At 33.1% G+C, this 18278-nt stretch overlaps 3 protein-coding genes across 3 annotated transcripts; 1 reads left to right on the top strand and 2 right to left on the bottom strand.

The window, feature by feature from the left end:
• The first annotated feature begins 9724 nt into the window (after positions 1-9724).
• On the top strand, positions 9725-12250 carry K460DRAFT_1389 (general substrate transporter). The gene is made up of 4 exons (XM_040926727.1): positions 9725-10220; positions 10272-10642; positions 10698-11433; positions 11482-12250. Exons 1-4 carry the CDS (start codon positions 10144-10146, stop codon positions 11873-11875), a joined length of 1578 nt encoding a protein of 525 aa, XP_040792202.1. The 5' UTR covers positions 9725-10143; the 3' UTR covers positions 11876-12250.
• On the bottom strand, positions 11689-13104 carry K460DRAFT_381599 (short chain dehydrogenase/reductase-like protein SDR; the record flags this gene model as incomplete). Its single annotated transcript, XM_040935369.1, has 5 exons — positions 11689-12044; positions 12098-12250; positions 12303-12546; positions 12624-12720; positions 12773-13104. The coding sequence occupies 5 exons, from the start codon at positions 13102-13104 to the stop codon at positions 11932-11934; spliced, it is 939 nt and encodes a 312-aa protein (XP_040792201.1). The 3' UTR covers positions 11689-11931.
• Positions 13105-14126: 1022 nt separating this feature from the next.
• K460DRAFT_360501 (uncharacterized protein) lies at positions 14127-15754 on the bottom strand. The gene has a single exon (XM_040932284.1). It carries the CDS (start codon positions 15693-15695, stop codon positions 14310-14312), a length of 1386 nt encoding a protein of 461 aa, XP_040792200.1. The 5' UTR covers positions 15696-15754; the 3' UTR covers positions 14127-14309.
• Positions 15755-18278: the final 2524 nt, after the last annotated feature.

Here is an 18278-nt window from a genome sequence, read left to right as displayed (position 1 = left end):
TTTTAGTTTAGCTTATACTTGCTTTTTCTTATAATTATTTTTATAGTAAAAATCTAAGTATTAAAGAAAAGCAACTAGGTTTTATTATTTCCTTTGCTTTTTAATTTTATAGTAAAAGCTAACTTTTTTTTAAATACTTGCTTTTAATTAATTTTATATAAAAGCAAATATATTTTTTTTATTTTTTATAAAGGCTGCATTAGTTCCTAATTTATACTTAATTATAATTTTTTAGGCCTAAAAATATACTTTATATCTTAAAAATAGCTTTTTTATTAAAAAAAGCTTATAGTAAATAATAAAAAAGTTTAGCTAAAATATAAGCGTAATAAGTAGGGCAGGCGCGCTTAGTTAAAAGTTAATTTAAAATTCTAGTAATACTAAAGTAAGTGCTAGTTCTGCTTCTATAAATCCTAGCTATAGTAAGCAGTTGCCTTTCAGCATTTTAGCAAAATTTTAAAACTTATTTTATATATTTTTATTCTATTAATATAGCATCGCTATTACTACTATATTTTTTTATTATCTTTTTTTAAAAGTTTGCAGGAAGGCTTTAATTAAGCTTAAATTATTTTTATTATTAAGCTTTATTCTATCTATTAAATGTAAATAATAAGAAGAAAGTATATAAATATTATAAACTAGCTTTAAAATTATTCTATTCTAAATATAAATAATAGTATTATATACTTTAAAGAAGTACAGAAGTTTCTAGCTACTTATATAAAAGTTTATTGCTAAAGTTTGCTAAAGTCCTTAGTCCGCAAATGCTAGGGCTTGAGCTAAAGCCCAAGCTATAATACTAATATAAAAAAAATAGCTTACTTTAAAATTAGGCTATTACTATTTTTGCAAATAGCTAAATAACTAATAAGTATAGCTTTAAGTAAATAAAGCACTTTAATAAATATATAAAAAAGTATATTATTAGCGCGTATTATTTTTTAATTATAAATAATTATAAAAGCTATAACTTAGTTAAGTTCTACTAGTACTATAAAAAAATAGTATTATTACTTTTTATATACTTTTATATTTATTATACTTACTATAGCTACTTAATATAGGCTATTTTGCTTTTTTAAAAAAAGTATATAAGTACTAAGCTAAGATCCTAATACGCAACTATATTAATTATATTACTAAAATTAAATTTTTACTATGTTTTAAAGCTACTTTTAACACTACTATTATAAAAAGTAATATTTTAGGAAGCTTTTAAAGTGCTAGCTTAGTACTATTTAATTTAAAAGCTATAATATTAAAGCTTAATATTTAGTTATATATTTTACTATTACTTACTATTAAAAATAGTGCTTAAGAGTTAAAAATACTTAATAATACTTTAAAATTTAAGTTATAATTAATGCTTTTAAAGGAAAAAATTTAAAAGTACTTAAATAATTTTTTTATTTTAATAGTAAATACTTTTATAAAGTTTACTAAAAGTGCAAAAATAATAGTATATTTAATAATATTAATATAAAAACAAAACTTTAAGCTTTAAGCTACTAATAAAGCTACTATGCAATATAAATTGCACAAAAAAAAGTAAGTATAAAAAAAAAAAAACTTTTATAATAAAAAATAGTTTTTAACTAATAATTCTAAAGGAGTTTAAAGTATATAATAATAAAAAAAAAGTAAAAAAAAAAGCGCGCGCTAAAGCAGGTAAGCCCTTTTAAAAGTGCTATAAATATTATAATAAAATAAAGCATAACGCGCATATATATAAAAATAATATAAAATACTATAAATTAATACTATATACTATAATTACAATATACTATAGGTAATAGTAGGTTTTAGTAGGGGCTTAGCAGAGACTAACTACTTATTCTAACTAACTACTTATTATAGAAGTACGTTATAAGCTTATAAAAAGTAGCTTAGTTATAAGTATTTATAAAGTAAAATAAAAGTTAATTTTTATAGTATAAGTAAAATACTTTATTAAGTTAAATATAATATACTATAAAGGCTTATTATTAGTTACTATATACTTAGGGGGTAGTAAGCTTTAAAATATACTAGTATACTTTAGTTATTTTAATTACTAAAACTTACTAAAACTTATTAAAATACTAAAACTATTATGTGCTAACTCTTAGTACTAAATTACCTAGTACTTTTATTACTTATTAAATTATTTAAGTAGAGCACTTTTTTATAATTATAATACTATTTTTTTTTCTATACTTATATTTTTATAAGTTCTTAATCTATTTTATAGTTTACTAAATATTATTATATAGTTTTAATATATCACGAATAAGTATTATATAAAAAGTAAGCTACTTAAAAGCTAGTAAACCCCTTTACTAGTAGTTATATAAAAAAGCGTAATAGAAGTTTGTATAAAAATGCTAGTTTTTATTAATTATTAGTAGGTTAATATAAAAGTTTTAACTTAGTTAAAACTTAGCAGACTAGCGCTAAGCTTTTAAAGCTAGCTTATTTTTAAACAAATTTGCTTATTAGAAATAATACTAAAAATCTACTTTAAGCTAAGCTTAGTAAAGTAATTTATAATATAATAACTATAATTATTATTAATACTATTATTGCTAATACTATTATTATTATTATTATTAAATCTTTTAAGGGGCATTTTAAGAAGCTATAAATTTTTAGCTAAGTAGCTACTTTATTTAAGAAATATTATTTGTCTATTTCTATAAATAAAAGTAAAGTTAATGCTAAAAGCGGATTATACAACGCAGTAAAAGAATTTAGTATAAAACTATAGTTTAAGTGCTATACCTAGCACTTTAATATAGTATTAAAGTAATAAAATTTATACAATACTAGGCTAGCTAAATAAATTATTAAAAAACCTTTAACAATTACTATTAGTAGACTTAATATATTATTATTTAAAAATTATAGTAATATAACTATTAACTTTTAATAGTAACTAACTTATTTAGGCAATACTAGGCGGGTTAGATTAAACTAAAATAAGGCGTTTAGTTAAGTTTGCAGACTATTATTATTAAATTATAAATAAATTTTTAGTTTAAAATTAAAAGCTTAGTATAATAGTAAGCTTATGCTTTAATTAATATTTTCTTAAATAAAAATAAGCAACTTAATTAGTAACAGCATATAAAATATTAATTAAAGCTCTAGTTTAGCAAGTTAGCTTAGAATTATAAACTATAGTTTTTAATAAATTATAATAGTTAAAAATAAAAAGCTATAAGTAGTAATTCTAAATATATAATATATATATAAAAAGACACTTTTCTTTTATACAATTATCTGCCTATATTTTTGTAATAAACTATATTAACTACTAATAACTATACAAAGCTTACTAATAAAATTTATATAATATTTATTAAAAATTTCCTTAAACCTACCTTGCGCCCTATTATTTTATTAGTATATATAAAATTTTAATACTAAAATAGTTTTTTATATAAAACTAGTACTTTAAATTAGTATTAGTAAGTATTTAAATACTCTAATAAGCTTAAATAAATTTTTTAAAGCCTAAATACTAAGCTTTTTTATATACTAAAGCACTTTACGCTTAATTATTTTTTTTTAAAAAATTTATTAGTTTAAATAAGCTTTATTAAAAGACTTTAGATATATTAGCTATATTTATTATTAGCTACTAAATATAAACTTTTTACTGTAGTCTAACAGCTTCCTAAAAAGCATTTATTACTAATTAGTAAAATAAATTTAAAAGGCTTTACGTAGCTTTTTAATAAAAAAAGTATATTTAAAAACTATACTAAAAAGTATTCTTACGCTATTATAATTACTAGTAATTTAATAATTAAAAATAATAGCTTTTTGCAGCTATAGAAATTGTACAAATACTTAAATAGCTTTAATAAATACTTTAGAAAGTTAGAAAAGCAAGCAATTAATATAAAAAAAAAATAGTATTAATAAAAAAAAAAGTAAAAAAGCAATTAAGCGTTAGGGCTAATATTATAAAAAAAATTATTATTAGCATTAGCATTAGCGTTACTGTTGTTGCCTAAAAGCCTAGTATTAGTTAGCTATTTAGTAGTTTAATATTATACTAAATATTTAAATATATACTTAAAAATTATTAAAAAAGCTAAGCTTTAGCAGTTAAAGTTATATTATTAAAAATTAAAAGTTTATTACTTAGTAATTTTAAAAATAAAAGTATGCAATATATAGTAAAAAATACTAATAATATAAGCTATTAATAATACATTAGGTCCTGTCTTTGCGGGATATTATTTGTCTATATTTTTACTAATTATTTATTATTATTTATTACTATTTTTTATTACTATTTTCTATCGCAATAATATATTTACTTTTAATAATTACTATATTATTATTTTAAATAAATTATTATAGTAGTAGCTATTATTTTTAAGCCTTTGCCTTGCGATTTTCTATACTAGTAGTAATTTAACTATTATTGCTGCTACTGCTACTATTAAAATTTGCTAGCACATATTTAAACTACATATTAATAACTTAAAGCTAAAAAGGTTATTTAAGTTAATATATATAACTAGTATTACTAATATTAGAATTAAGTAGTATAGTGCTGCTAGTAAGCTTAAAACTTATATTAATAATAAAAAAGCTGCAAAAATCTATTAGTTTAAGTATAAAATATTAATTTTTATACTTAAATAGAAATACTAAGATATAATCTAAAAGTAGTAAAATGCTATTATAGAATTTATTAATAAAAAAAATAAAATAAGTAAAAAAAAAACTAAGTTTAAAGCTTGCTTTTAAGGGGGTAGGAATTAAGTATAAATAATAATACTTTTAGCGTTTATTTATAAAGTATAAAAAAATAGTAAAAAAACTATAGTATTATTATAGTTATAGTTATATTATATTAGTGCTTATTATTAACTTTATTGCGTTAGTAGTTAAGTAGTTTAGTACTTTATCTATTACTTAATTAGTAGTAATTTAATAAGTTATTTTATTAAATAGAAAATATAAAAAAAATAAAAAAGGGGTATTACAAAATAAAAGGCTAAAGCTAATGTTATTAAATATTATTATTATCTTACTAAACGTATAAAAATTCTAAAAGTGCTAGTAATAATTACTTATTTATTTTATATAAAGTAGTAATTACTTTATAAGCTATTTTTTCTTTATAAAAAGTATGCTGTGTATATATTTTTATATTTAAAAGTAAGTTAATACTAAAACAGATTATATAACGCAGTAAAAGAATTTAGTATAAAATTACAATTTAAGTGCTATACCTAGTATTCTAATACAGTATTAAAGCAGTAAAATTTACACAATACTAGACTAGCTAAATAAATATTAAAAAACTTTTAATAATTGCTATTAGCAGACCTATTATATTATTATTTAAGAATTGTAGTAATATAACTATTAATTTTTAATAATAACTAACTTGTTTAGGCAATATTAGGCAGATTAAATTAAACTAAAATAAAGCATTTAGTTAAGTTCTTAAGCTAATATTAAAAGCTTAGTTTAGTAGTAAGCTTGCGCTTTAATTAATATTTTCTTAAATAAAAATAAAAAACTTAATTAGTAACAGTATATAAAATATTAATTAAAATTCTAGTTTAGCAAGTTAGCTTACAAGAAAATATTAAAATTATAAACTATAGTTTTTAATAAGTTGCAATAGTTAATAGTTAATAATTTTTTGTTTTTTTTTAGAAGCCTAAGCTGCTATTGCAGCTATACAATTGTAGTTAAATTCGAATATTATAGTTTATTAAGGAAAAGCTTCTACAGCTCTAAAAACTTTAATAATTTAGTTAATTATATAGCTAAGTTTAATAATTGTTTAATTAAATCTAAATTATATCTAAGTTATACCTAAGTTATATCTAAATTATATGCAGTAAACTAAGTTTAAATCCTGCAGTTTCTAATAATAAAAGCTGTATTTTTCTTTTTTTTTGCCAAATTTAGTTACCTACTTAGGTAAAAATTTAAATTTTTGCAGCTTAACTTTTTGTAACTAACTTTAAAGGGCTTTTTTGCCTTTGCTGTAGCTATTAATTAGTTAATAGTTAAAAGTAGAGAATTGCAGGTAGTAGTTTTAAATATATAATATATATATAAAAAAATACTTTCCTTTTATGCAATTAGCTTTTTATAGTAAGCTATACTAACTACTAATTAATAAAATATAAGCTTTACTAACAAAGTCTATATAATATTTATTAATAATTTCTTTAACGCTGCCTTTTATTTTATTTTATTTTTAGTATTTGCAATAAAATTTAAACTTTAAAATACTATTATATATAAAACTAGTATATTAAACTAGTATAAGTAAGTGTCTAAGTACTCTAATAAGTTTAAATAAATTTTTTAAAATTTAAATACTAGGCTTTTTAGCATGCTAAAGCACTTAATACTTAATTATTTTTTTTTTTAAAAATTTAAACTTTTTTAACTAAAAAGAGCTTCGCTAAAAAAAGCTAGATATATTAGCTATATTTATTATAAGCTGCTAAATATAAATATTTTACTATATTCTAACTACTTTTTAAAAAGTATTTATTACTAATTAGTAAAATAAATTTAAAGTTTTTTATATAGCTTTTTAATATAGTAAAGAGCTTATTTAAAAACTATACTAGAAAGTGTTTTTAACCTGCTGTAGTAACTAGAAATTTAATAACTAGAAATAATAGCTTTTTATAGCTACAGAAATTATATAAATATTTAAATAAAAAATACTTTAAAAGGCAGGAGTAAGCAATTAAGCTAGGCAATAAAAGGGAAAAATAGCACTAAAAAAAAAAATAATAAAAAAGCAGTTAAGTGTTAAGCTAGTATTGCAGGAAAAATTATTATTTGTATTATTATTACTATTATTACTTAAAAGCCTAGTATTAGTTAGTTGCTTAGTAGCAGTTTAATATTATACTAAATATTTAAATATATACTTAAAAAATTATTAAAAAAGCTAAGCTTTAGCATTTAAAGTTATATTAAGAGTTAAAAGTTTATTACTTAATAATTTTAAAAATAAAAGTATATAATATATAGTAAAACTACTAATAGTATAAACTATTAATAATATATTAGGTCCTGTTTTTGCAGGATAAAATAAGTAAATATTCTATTTAGCGCAAAATTCTTAAAACTTAATATCTATTAAGTTTTCTTCTACTTTAATTAAAGTTACTTACTAATAAAACTTCTTTTTTTACCCTATATATGTTATGCTAAAAGCTCTAGCTAGTTTTTCTAATAGAATAGCTATGCTAATAGATAGCAAGTTTTATATTAATTTATTTTATCTGCAGTTAAGTATAAAATATTTCTATAAATAAAAGTAAAGTTGACGCTAAAAGCAGATTATACAACGCAGTAAGAGAATTTAGTATAAAATTATAGTTTAGGTGCTATACCTAGCACCTTAACATAGTATTAAAATAGTAAAGTTTATACAATACTAGGCTAGCTAAATAGATTATTAAGAAACTTTTAACAATTGCTATTAGCAGACCTAATATATTATTATTTAAAAATTATAATAATGTAACTATTAATTCTTAATAGTAACTAACTTATTTAGGCAATACTAGGCAGGTTAAATTAAATTAAAATAGGGCGTTTAGTTAGGTTTGCAGACTATTATTATTAAACTATAAATAAATTCTTAGCCTAAAATTAAAAGCTTAGTATAGTAGTAAGCTTGCGCTTTAACTAATATTTTTTTAAATAAAAATAAGCAACTTAATTAGTAATAGTACGCAGGGTATTAATTAAAGCTTTAGTTTAGTAAGTTAGCTTAAAATTATAAACTATAGTTTTTAATAAGTTATAATAGTTAAAAGTAAAAAGCTATAAGTAGTAGTTCCAAATATATAATATATATATAAAAGGACGCCTTTTTTTTATATAATTATTTGCCTGTACTTTTGCAGTAAGCTATATTAATTACTAATAATTATATAAAGCTTACTAATAAAATTTATATAACGCTTATTAAAGATTTTTTTAAACCCGCCCTGCGCTCTATTATTTTATTAGTATATACAAAATTTTAATACTAAAATAGCTTTTTGTACAAAACTAGCATTTTAAACTAGTATTAGTAAATATTTAAATATTCTAACAAGCTTAAACAGACTTTTTAAAGCCTAAATACTAGGCTTTTTTGCATACTAAAGCACTTTACGCTTAATTATATTTTTTTTAAAAAATTTATTAGCTTAAATAAGCTTTATTAAAAAACTTTAAACGTATTAGCTATATTTATTATTAACTACTAAATATAATTTTTTTACTGCAGTTTAATAGCTTTTTAAAAAATATTTATTACTAATTAGTAAGATAAATTTAAAAGGCTTTATATAGCTTTTTAATAAAAAAAGTATATTTAAAAACTATATTAGAAAATATTTTTGCGCTACTATAGTTACTAGCAATTTAATAATTAAAAGTAGTAGTTTTTTATAGCTATAGAAATTATATAAATACTTAGGTAAAATAAATACTTTAGAAAGTTAAAAAAGCAAGCAATTAATTCAAGTAATAAAAAAAAAATAGCGCTAATAAAAAAAAAAGCAAAGAAGCAGTTAAGTATTAAAGCTAATATTATAAAAAAAATTATTATTAGTATTAGTATTAGCATTACTATTATTGCTTAAAAGCCTAGTATTAGTTAGCTACTTAGCAGTTTAATATTATACTAGATATTTAGATATATGCTTAAAAACTATTAAAAAAGCTAAGTTTTAGTAGTTAAAGTTATATTATTAAAAATTAAAAGTTTATTATTTAGTAATTTTAAAAATAAAAGTATGTAATACATAGTAAAAAATACTAATAATATAAACTATTAATAACACATTAAGTCCTGTTTTTGCGGGATATTTTTATAGTATTAGAAAGCTACTTAAAGCTTATTAAGTACTTTAGCTAATATAAGTATAGTCTTAGGTTTTAATTTAAAGTTAATAGTAATATCTGCAATTATTTTTCTAAAATAGACTTTAATTTTATTCTTTTTTAGTAATAAGAGAAATAGGTACAACAAGTAGCAGAAAGCATTGCATTTATCTACTTAAAAAACATTATCTATTGCAATATTTATCTAAATAACTTTTTTCTCAACAATTAGCTTAACTTTAGACTCTGCAACTTTGCTAGCTCCCTATTTAGTAAGCTAGATAAAAAAGTAATAGAGAATACACTTTTCTTTCTTTTAAAAAATTTCCTATTTATACTAAATACAAAATACGATCTTTTTGCATTAGGATCTGTTATATATTATATTATAGCTAGCTATAAGCTGTACAATAGCCTGTTGGAGGATAAAATTACCTCTTGCTTTACTAGAGGAAAGTTTCTAGATATAGATAAGTTTAATTGTAGCCGAAGTATTAGTAAATATTAGACCGGGAAATTTATAAGTAGTTAAGATGTGGTATTGAGTCTCTTAGCAGATGCTATAGGGTAAATTTCAGTAGGATATTACGGATGAGATGTAGCGGATTTCACCTTAATCTAATATTGTTCTTTGATGCAAATGCGCTATTGAGTTTCATGGTCCCGCGGGTGCCTTGCCCCATCCCTACACTCGGTATACTTTCCATCCTTACCCCGCGCTCGCGCTACACCTTCCGCACTCAACAGCCGGCCAATTCCCGCCTTCCTTGAAGTAGTAAGCCGACGTGCATTATTTCCGCACTTGTAACTGCAACATCACAACCTCCGTCATAATGTTCTTATTTTGCTGCACAATGCACGCTTCATTGCCCCTACCAAGGCAGCTTGGCTCGCCTGATGCTCTTCGGATACGGGGTAACGAATCATCGTTACTGCTGTGGGTCGAAGTGGGTCGCTATCATCTGGGGTACGGGGAATGACCCCAATCCTTGAAACCTGGGGAAAATCTATGCTTAAGGCCATGGGGGTGCCTGAAGAGATGGGATATCGATAGGCGAAGATGGCCCGAGGTTTTCATTGTGAAATCCGTATAAGAAGCTGTTGGTCGCCGCGATGATCGACAAACGTCGAACTTTGGTACTCTTACTGAAGTGAAACTTCCACTGAAGTTCTCTTGATTCACCACCTTGTTGCAGAGTAACTCGACGGTGCATTTTTCCTTTCACTTATTTAACGACATCTCAAACTCTGGGAACATACCGGACACGAGCAACCATGACCCGAAAATATCTTGGAGGCTCTGGCGAGCGGCTGACTGTATGGATATCTATCGCAGCCAGCACTGTGTTGATGCATGTATCTCCCAAAAATACCGAATGACCCATAAGCTAACATGCCTTCAGCTTCTACGGGTACGACCAAGGCGTGTTTGGCAATGTCATCATCTCAGAAAACTTCCTACATACCTTCGGGTACCCGTCTGCGAATATGAAAGGTGTAATGACCTCAATCTACAATATCGGCTGCTTCATTGGCGCCATGAGCACCATCTGGACAGGCGATATCCTTGGGCGGCCTCGTCAGATTATGTTAGGCTCCACGGTCATTGGCATAGGAGCTATCATTCAAACCTGCAGCTGGACCGTCCCTAGCATGATGGTAGGGCGCATTGTTGCCGGTCTCGGAACTGGCATGAATACGGCAACAGCTGGCGTTTGGCAAGCAGAGACGAGTAAGATGAATAGCAGAGGAAAACTTGTCATTATCCAGATGGGTGAGTTTAAACTCCAACAATTCACCTAAGTGGGTAGTACTGACCGCATATACAGCTAACTGCATTACCGGCTTCAGCATCTCGAACTGGCTCACTCTTGGCTTTTCTTTTGCACCCCGCGATGTAGCATGGCGCTTCCCATTGGCATTCCAACTATTCTTCACATTCTGTATCTACGCCATGTGTCCGTTCTTGCCGGACTCGCCGCGTCTTCTCATCCGCAAAGGCAAGCACGACGAGGCATTAGAGGTCCTCGCCGCACTTGAGGGCCACGGAGCGACACCCGAATCACCGGCTGTTGTCACGCAGTACAATATCATCAAAGACATCCTCGACCGCGAGCATATGAATACCTACACATGGTGGCAACTATTGAGCGGTAAAGGGCCAGCCGGCGTTCTACGGCGCATGATCTTGGGCGCCTGGATGCAGGCTATGAATCAGATCTCGGGGATAAATGTTACAAGTTACTTCATGAGCTATATCTTTATAAACTCTCTCGGCATTTCTGAGCTCCTGGCCCGTATTCTGGCAGCTGCTGGCTCCGTCGACTACTTGATTTTCGCCTGTTTGGCATACTTTGTCATTGAACGGTATGGCCGAAGAAAAGTCATGATGGTGTCGTCTGCAGCGTGCTCTATTTGCTGGATCGTCATCGCAGCTTCCCAAGGCCAGTCTGAGAAAGGGGGCGACTCTTACAAGCTCGGCATCGTCGCCGTCTCGTTCTTCTTCATTTTCTTTGCTAGCTTTGGCATGGGAGTGCTTGGTGTACCATGGTTGTATCCCACCGAGTAAGTATACTCCATCGCGATCTTTCAACTTTTGCTGACAAGTGTCAGGATCAACGCCCTGGAAATGCGAACCAAAGGTGCTTCCCTCGCCATGAGCACAAACTGGATCTGTAATTATGCTGTCGTCCAAGCTACGCTCCCTGGCATTGAAAAACTAAAATACAAGTTCTGGATCATCTGGGCGGTGATTTGCTTCTCCTTCATCCCGATTACGTATTTCTTCTATCCCGAGACCGCGAATCGGACACTAGAAGACATTGATCGGTTTTTCGAAGGGGGGCCTGGTCTTTTTATTCATCGCGACAAGTTGGCCGTGCAACTGCATCGTCCAGCTGAGTTCATTGAGGCTGATGCACGAATTGCAGCTCGTGAAGAGGCTAAGTTTGGTGAAGGCAGGAAGAGTATCAGCACGGAGTACGTTGAGACAAAAGACGTGGTATGAAGAAAGTGATCTGAAGGAGACAGCAGATTCAAATGGCTATCGCATTTTACATTGTACTATGGCTCGTTGGCGTAACCGTCAATGAAGTTGACAGTTAGCGTATTTCGGTTTTCCTTTTGCAGCGTCTCGCGGCCAATTTCAAGGAGCTTAGAGACGTCCTGTCGACAATCTAGACAATATCAGTTGAGCCTAGTAAAGTGGTGACAAGAGATAGTAGCATACCGATATAAAATCCTCGCAGCTCTTTTCCTCTCCCGGTCGCCAAATAGGCGCAAGTCTGGCCACAGAGCGCTGGTGTATCTTTGAACAAGTCTTTGTAAAACTCTTCATCAGTGATATCCCCGTATTTCTCCTTCACATCTTCCGCCGCACCAGCTACGGGCTTCTTAGCATATCTTCCTTTGTTCTGGGGTTAATGAATACATACAGCCGCCCATCGCAGAAAGAACACCTCCGGGATGTAGTGCATACATATGGATCCCGGGATCCAGCCCATCAAGCTCTATCTCTTTCTGTAGCGTATGTGTAGCACGGATCAACGCTGCTTTCGAGGTCACGTACCCCAATGTCATGGGTACGTCGACGGTGCCAGAGCGTGAAGCAATGTTTATTATGCATCCATGACCACGGGAGCGCATAAGAGGGAGGACATTATGCACTAGCATTAGAGGCTGCAGAAGGGTTAGCAAATGGCGGTGGTGATTACGACAGGGTGCCACAGGGTTGCAGTGGTGCAAGGGTTAGTTACAGCTTTGAAGTTGACTTCGATTTGCCGCCAGAAGGAGGAGAAGGTTGACATGATGAATGGTCTTTGGTCAAGCACACCGGCGTTGTTGACCAGTATTCTACACATGTCAACAGGCTATAGCTCATATCTATCGATTCAAGCCAACTTACTCAATCGGGCCCAATTGCTTCTCCACCTTATCAAATACCTCTTTCAATCGCGCCTCGTCCGTGACATCGCATTCGAAAGTTTCAACTTTGACATTATGTGTCAGGCATTCTTTCTTCGTGTCTGCCAAGTTCGCAATATTGAGATCCAAGATCGCAATGTCGGCACCAGATTTTGCTAGCGATGCAGCAATTGCAGCACCAATACCTCGGCCTGCTCCTGTAATAACCGCAACCTTGCCTGCGTTAGTACCCTGAAGCATCTCGATGGAGATGGGTCCGTAAGGGGCATGTTGGAGCGGACGTGTGCTCAAGCCGAATTGTGCGGGGTCCATGATTGCGATAAATTTGGCCAAATTAAGTTTTCTGTTTCAATCGTTGTCGTGTTCCTCCTTTTAAATCTTGACCGATCAATTGAACTGCGCTGAGCTAGCGTTTAGAAATGCAGTATGCGGGGTGAGTTGGGGTAGCTCCAGCCCCACATAGACCTTGTGGGGAGGAACACAGCGCTGAAAGATCACAAGTTCACCATGAGAATCAATTGGCATTCCGTTTGGGAAAGATTCTATTGGAAGTTATTTAATTTAATGTTTTTTGGTAATAGATAGATGTATGGTCAATTGTGGAACTCAATTTCTACTTGACGCATCCGGCCTGCGCAAACGCTTTCACAACACCTTTCCCTTGCACCAAATCTATGCGACGAGATGTATATGCAGCCATCGACCCAAAATTCCTGAGCTTAAGTCCAAAGGAAAGATCGTTCTGATCACCAGTGCTAATGGTGAGATCGGAGGAATGAGCTTTCCACAAGTACATCCTCTTTGCATCGGAACAATTATTCTCCAAAAGGAAGTTGCACGTACCTGGGCCACCGCTGGTGCGAAACTCATTGCACTTATCGCGCGCAGTAAAATCCTTCTGGATGAGCCCTCACAAGCCTTCACAAGCCATCAAATCCATTAGCTCTTCTACTCAGATATTGGCGCTAGCAACCGACCTTACGTCCGAAATCGGAGTCGCAGCCATTTTCAATCAAGAAATGGACGCGCACAGGAAGAAACTGTGAAGAAGACGTTGCTCGAGCTTGCTTTTCTGGGTGCGAACCTTGGTCCGGACGGTCATCCTTGGTCACCGTAAATGCCCATATTAGTTGTCGAACTCAAGGCGACTAAAGAGGGGTTGAGTTGAGATCCCTTAGTGTCTATTAGATTGCTAGCTTTTTAATCTACTACTATAGGCAGTAGTATTACTATTACGTAGCTAGACTTCGTTCTATAGTTGTATATCCAACTATCGCGGTACTATACTATTTATTATAGTATAATACTACTTTTATAAATCTACTAAGAGTTCTTTGAGCTTTATAATTTATTCTTCTCTCTCTAGCATAATATGTTACAAGGCTTTTGCTGTCTCATGCTCAACGCACTCCATACTCTCCAAAACCATTCACTTACCCCCGATATCCGTCACTTAGTGTTGCAATATTAGGTTACGGTGCAGCCCATCTTTATGATATCTCACCAACGTATGGTGACTAACACCACTCCTCCTTCCAGATCCAGAAGTGGCCTTCAACTTCAGAGGAATTCAATTGCTTGCATACACCGATAATTCCAAATGGGGTCATGTGACCAGACCACTTCCAGACCAAGCGCCGCAACATATTCCGCTTTACTATGTGTACCCTCCCGTCTTCTAAAATAAAACCCCAGAGCAAGAAATATCCAAGGTAATCAATGCCTCGACTTTGCCAATCAATGACTACTTTGGCTTCCGATTTTGCTGCCTCCTCTTCAGTTGGTAAACGAGCAGCGATGTTCATGTGGCGCATAATGGGGTCGAACTGCCTACCATGAGAACCCGTATGATCGATATAAGCTCCCCTCCATCGTCCGGAGAGAAATGTGGGTTTGGTCATTTCGCGTATATGACATGTATTGAAAGTCTCAGCGGTATTATACAACGCTGCCGGTATATCCATAAAGGTGTGGAATGGTATCTTTGCTGGCATTGGAAGTTGTGCTACTATATGTATCGTCCCGCGGAATCGGGTAACCATCAGGATGATGATGAATGGGAGCAATGCCATAGCCTGCGCTAGAGAGAGGTCGCGTTTGAATTTGCCGGGTACGCGATCGGCTAAATTTATTCTTGCTTGCCGAATGACTTCCTCGGCATCACTCCGTGCACTTATAGATTCTTCCTCCATCTTAATGCGATCGGAAGGGTGCTGAAATGAAAGGATAACATGCATAAGCTCCTTTTGTTCCCTGGCAGTTCTGAACCGCTGAAGAGTTGTATAACTCAAGATGAAGCTAGCGTTGATGAATTCCGCCGTGTGTTGTCTGACTCTGTGCGCTTTATCTTCAGAGTCCCATCGCGACCAAGATAGCATACGTTTCGTCGAGTAAGAGCGGAGGAATATGGAAACAGGGACGCTCAGCTCGCCTTGGACCCGAAAAAAAGTAGCAGGATCAAGGTCGCATCCCGCAGGATGATTTAGAGCCAACATGTGAGGCAGCCAGTCGCTGATATCGAGCAATGTAGTTCCCTTCCGAATCTTGAGCGTCCATTCAGGGTCCTTCTTACATAATGCAGCAACGCATTGTTCGACTGCGTAGGCAACACGTATAGTCTTCGCCAGAGATAACTCTTGTAGGAATTGATCACCCTCGGGCCATGCCAGCTGCCCCGAGCACACGTTTGATCTGTTGGTACGAGAAGATATCTTGTGCAAGTGTTTGGTTGCTTCGGAGTCCTGCTTCAGTGTGTTTTTGGCAACGAATTGATATACAAGGCGGTCATTGCAGGCTTCATGTAGCCGCCGATTAACTCGTATAAATTTGAGGATGGCGGAGCACGGGAGATAGCAGGCGATGTTTTGAAGTAGCTCGTTCGGGAGAGTCAGAAGCGACGTCATGACCTGGTAATCCAAGTAATAGTAAGAGCTCCGAGTAATCTCGAATGAAGAGAGGACTGGGGCTCGGGATAAGATGAAGTGGGTAACAAGGCTGTGATGTGACGTGGCAGAGTCTCGCTTATGTAAGAGATAGCGATGGGTACCGGTACCCCGCCTTTTGTGAGACCCTACGAAAATCGATTCAGCGACACGGAAATATTACTTCAGGTGGTTCTTCCTAACTACCACCTAAGGCGAATTGACCCTACCACAAATATACAAGAAGCTCTACTTGTGAAGAGCAAAGCGCGGCGTAGGATTATTATCAAACACCGAGGGATCAGCAACTTTTTGCGTCGCGGTACGTACCGTACCGTTTATTGTGTTGCAACACCGCGTTTACGATTTGCAGAGAGCTCTCTGAGCTTTACAACTTTTTTATTCTCAGCAAAACAGACTGATCGGTTACGTATGCACGCGATCGTTTGGAAAATCACGAAAGTAGTTCGAAGTACTCTGCGATACCAGAAGATTGGGGCATCCATTAGTGACTTAAGCACAACAAACTGCCTACACTCTCGACCCCTTTTCTTATACTACTCGCAATTACTATCATTGCTCATCCCACTCTGTCAATCCCACGTCATTCAGTCTAGGGGCTTGTAGCACCAACGCCCCAGTTCTTTTCTCGATAGCTATAATATATAGCATTTCCAGAGTCAACCTCGAACAGGAACTTCGCAGCCGCGTACGAGTGAACCGGAGCTATCCATGCTGAGGTATCTCAAGCAATATTGATACCCACCGCCAATCAGTCTTTCTCACGGAATCTAAGAACCGTTTACTGTGGACGTTGGCAACGCTTTGCTCAGTCTCCGAGCATTGCCCTAGGTAGGTTAAAGCTGGAACCTTTTTCTATTATATACGCTAATGTTTTAAGCGTATTGATGCCAAGCTGTTAGTGACGGCTCAGCGTCCAATGTCAACACACGCGAATCCTTCAGCTATTCATATAGTGGTACACTAACACGCGAGCTGCCCACGTGTCATCAACCTAGTACTAGCTAGCGTATCATCGTCAGGTTGGGGTTCGCTAAACACCTGCCGTTTTCAGTAATGTGAAGAGCTGGGGCCTGCCCGAAGCGCGAGGGTCGACGGAAGCTTCGTGTTCCTGCGTTGAACTTGCAAGTAACAGTGGAATAGACACCGGTGGAGCTGGTTTAAATCGTATGCAATACTGTTAGTCTTTTTTGAGCTTGACTCAAAAGAGCCTAGACTGGACTATTTCTTCGTCGCAAATGCTATAACACTATGCGCTTCTCAAAACAATCGCTCTCACGTGAGCGAGCCGAAAGCGTCTGGTTGGGAGCTATGATGGAGCATGATGTGGATTTAGAAGGGGCGTGAAAAGCAATTACCGGAAAACTGGCCTGCGAAAGGTTAGGACGAGGAATGGAGGTTAGAAGGACACTAGATCCCGCAAAGCGCGAAGAGTTTGGCATCCAAAACCAAACGTTGTACATTGACAGAACTAGTGCCTAGGCAAGATACATTTCCTCGGGTATCTATTCGCTTAACAAAGGCACCTGATTGGCATGAGAAATGGAGACTATTCTATTCCTTTGTCCAACCCGGCCGCCAAAGAAGGGCCCAGCAGTACGGGTACTGGGACCATCCGGTTGTCAAAATACGCGTTCGCTCGATGGGAAAGTAAAGTACCAGTACGTACATGTAACTGCTTCCTCCTTTCCTTCACTTTGTCATCATTTTTCAAAAACTGTTCTCCACCCCCTGAATAATTTACACTAGACTGCTTGACCTTGCTGATGAAAGCATGCAAATCACGTAAAAAAGGTCGCCGGACTTGCCGTACAGCTCAGGGCAAGCTACGTCGACTACAACAAGGCCTCATTGTCGTTCAATCCTACGGTTCTCATTTGGTTCATACAACGCCAGATGGTGTTTTAGGGTATCCTATGAATCTTAAGCCCGAGGAGCCACATCCAACTCCTCTGACACATTCTGACGAACGAAACAACCCCCTCAATCATTCGACACCTCTCCTTAATCACCATCCTCCGATGGCCCTCGACCCAGGCACGGACTTCGATCAGCTATCTGAATCAATAACGCGCTTCCACCTAGACGTTGAAACGTTCCAAGGGGGAAGAACAACACACTCTCCTTTTTTAAAATTACCAAGAGAGCTCAGGAATATAGTGTACGATTTCGCCTTTGGAACGCGAGAGTATGAACTCTGTCAACACAATAGTCGCCTAACACTTCACTATGGCCAAGCTCCAGTGCGAATCGGACTCCCAGCGTGGCTAATGACGTGCAAGACGATCAAAAAAGAAGGCCTTGACCAGCTGTATCAGAATGGAATCTTTTATTTGCCATATCGATCTTTTCGATCATGTAGTGAACTATCGTCTCCAATGGCACTGATACGACTCGACCAAGTCAGACTTCTTGCTACATCCTGGCGCCGAAAGATCACAATTCCCACGACAGGTCTCCCCGGAGTACGATGCTACCCTGTGGATTACGACACAGAATCCTTCAAGCGCTTGTTAAGGATGTTGCCCGCGCTGTCGGGCTTCA

This window comes from Cucurbitaria berberidis (genome assembly GCF_010015615.1).
Source record: "Cucurbitaria berberidis CBS 394.84 unplaced genomic scaffold K460scaffold_1, whole genome shotgun sequence".
In the NCBI taxonomy this organism is placed as follows: Eukaryota; Fungi; Ascomycota; class Dothideomycetes; order Pleosporales; family Cucurbitariaceae; genus Cucurbitaria; species Cucurbitaria berberidis.
This window is presented reverse-complemented; position numbering and strand designations above follow the sequence as displayed.

Excerpts from the sequence above, each read along its gene's own strand:
- K460DRAFT_360501 (XM_040932284.1), bottom strand. The coding sequence starts at position 15,695 with ATGACGTCGCTTCTGACTCTCCCGAACGAGCTACTTCAAAACATCGCC.
- K460DRAFT_1389 (XM_040926727.1), top strand. The coding sequence starts at position 10,144 with ATGACCCGAAAATATCTTGGAGGCTCTGGCGAGCGGCTGACTGTATGG. Across the intron at positions 10,643-10,697 it reads ACTTGTCATTATCCAGATGG|CTAACTGCATTACCGGCTTC; the intron begins GTGAGTTTAAAC and ends CCGCATATACAG. Across the intron at positions 11,434-11,481 it reads CCATGGTTGTATCCCACCGA|GATCAACGCCCTGGAAATGC; the intron begins GTAAGTATACTC and ends GACAAGTGTCAG.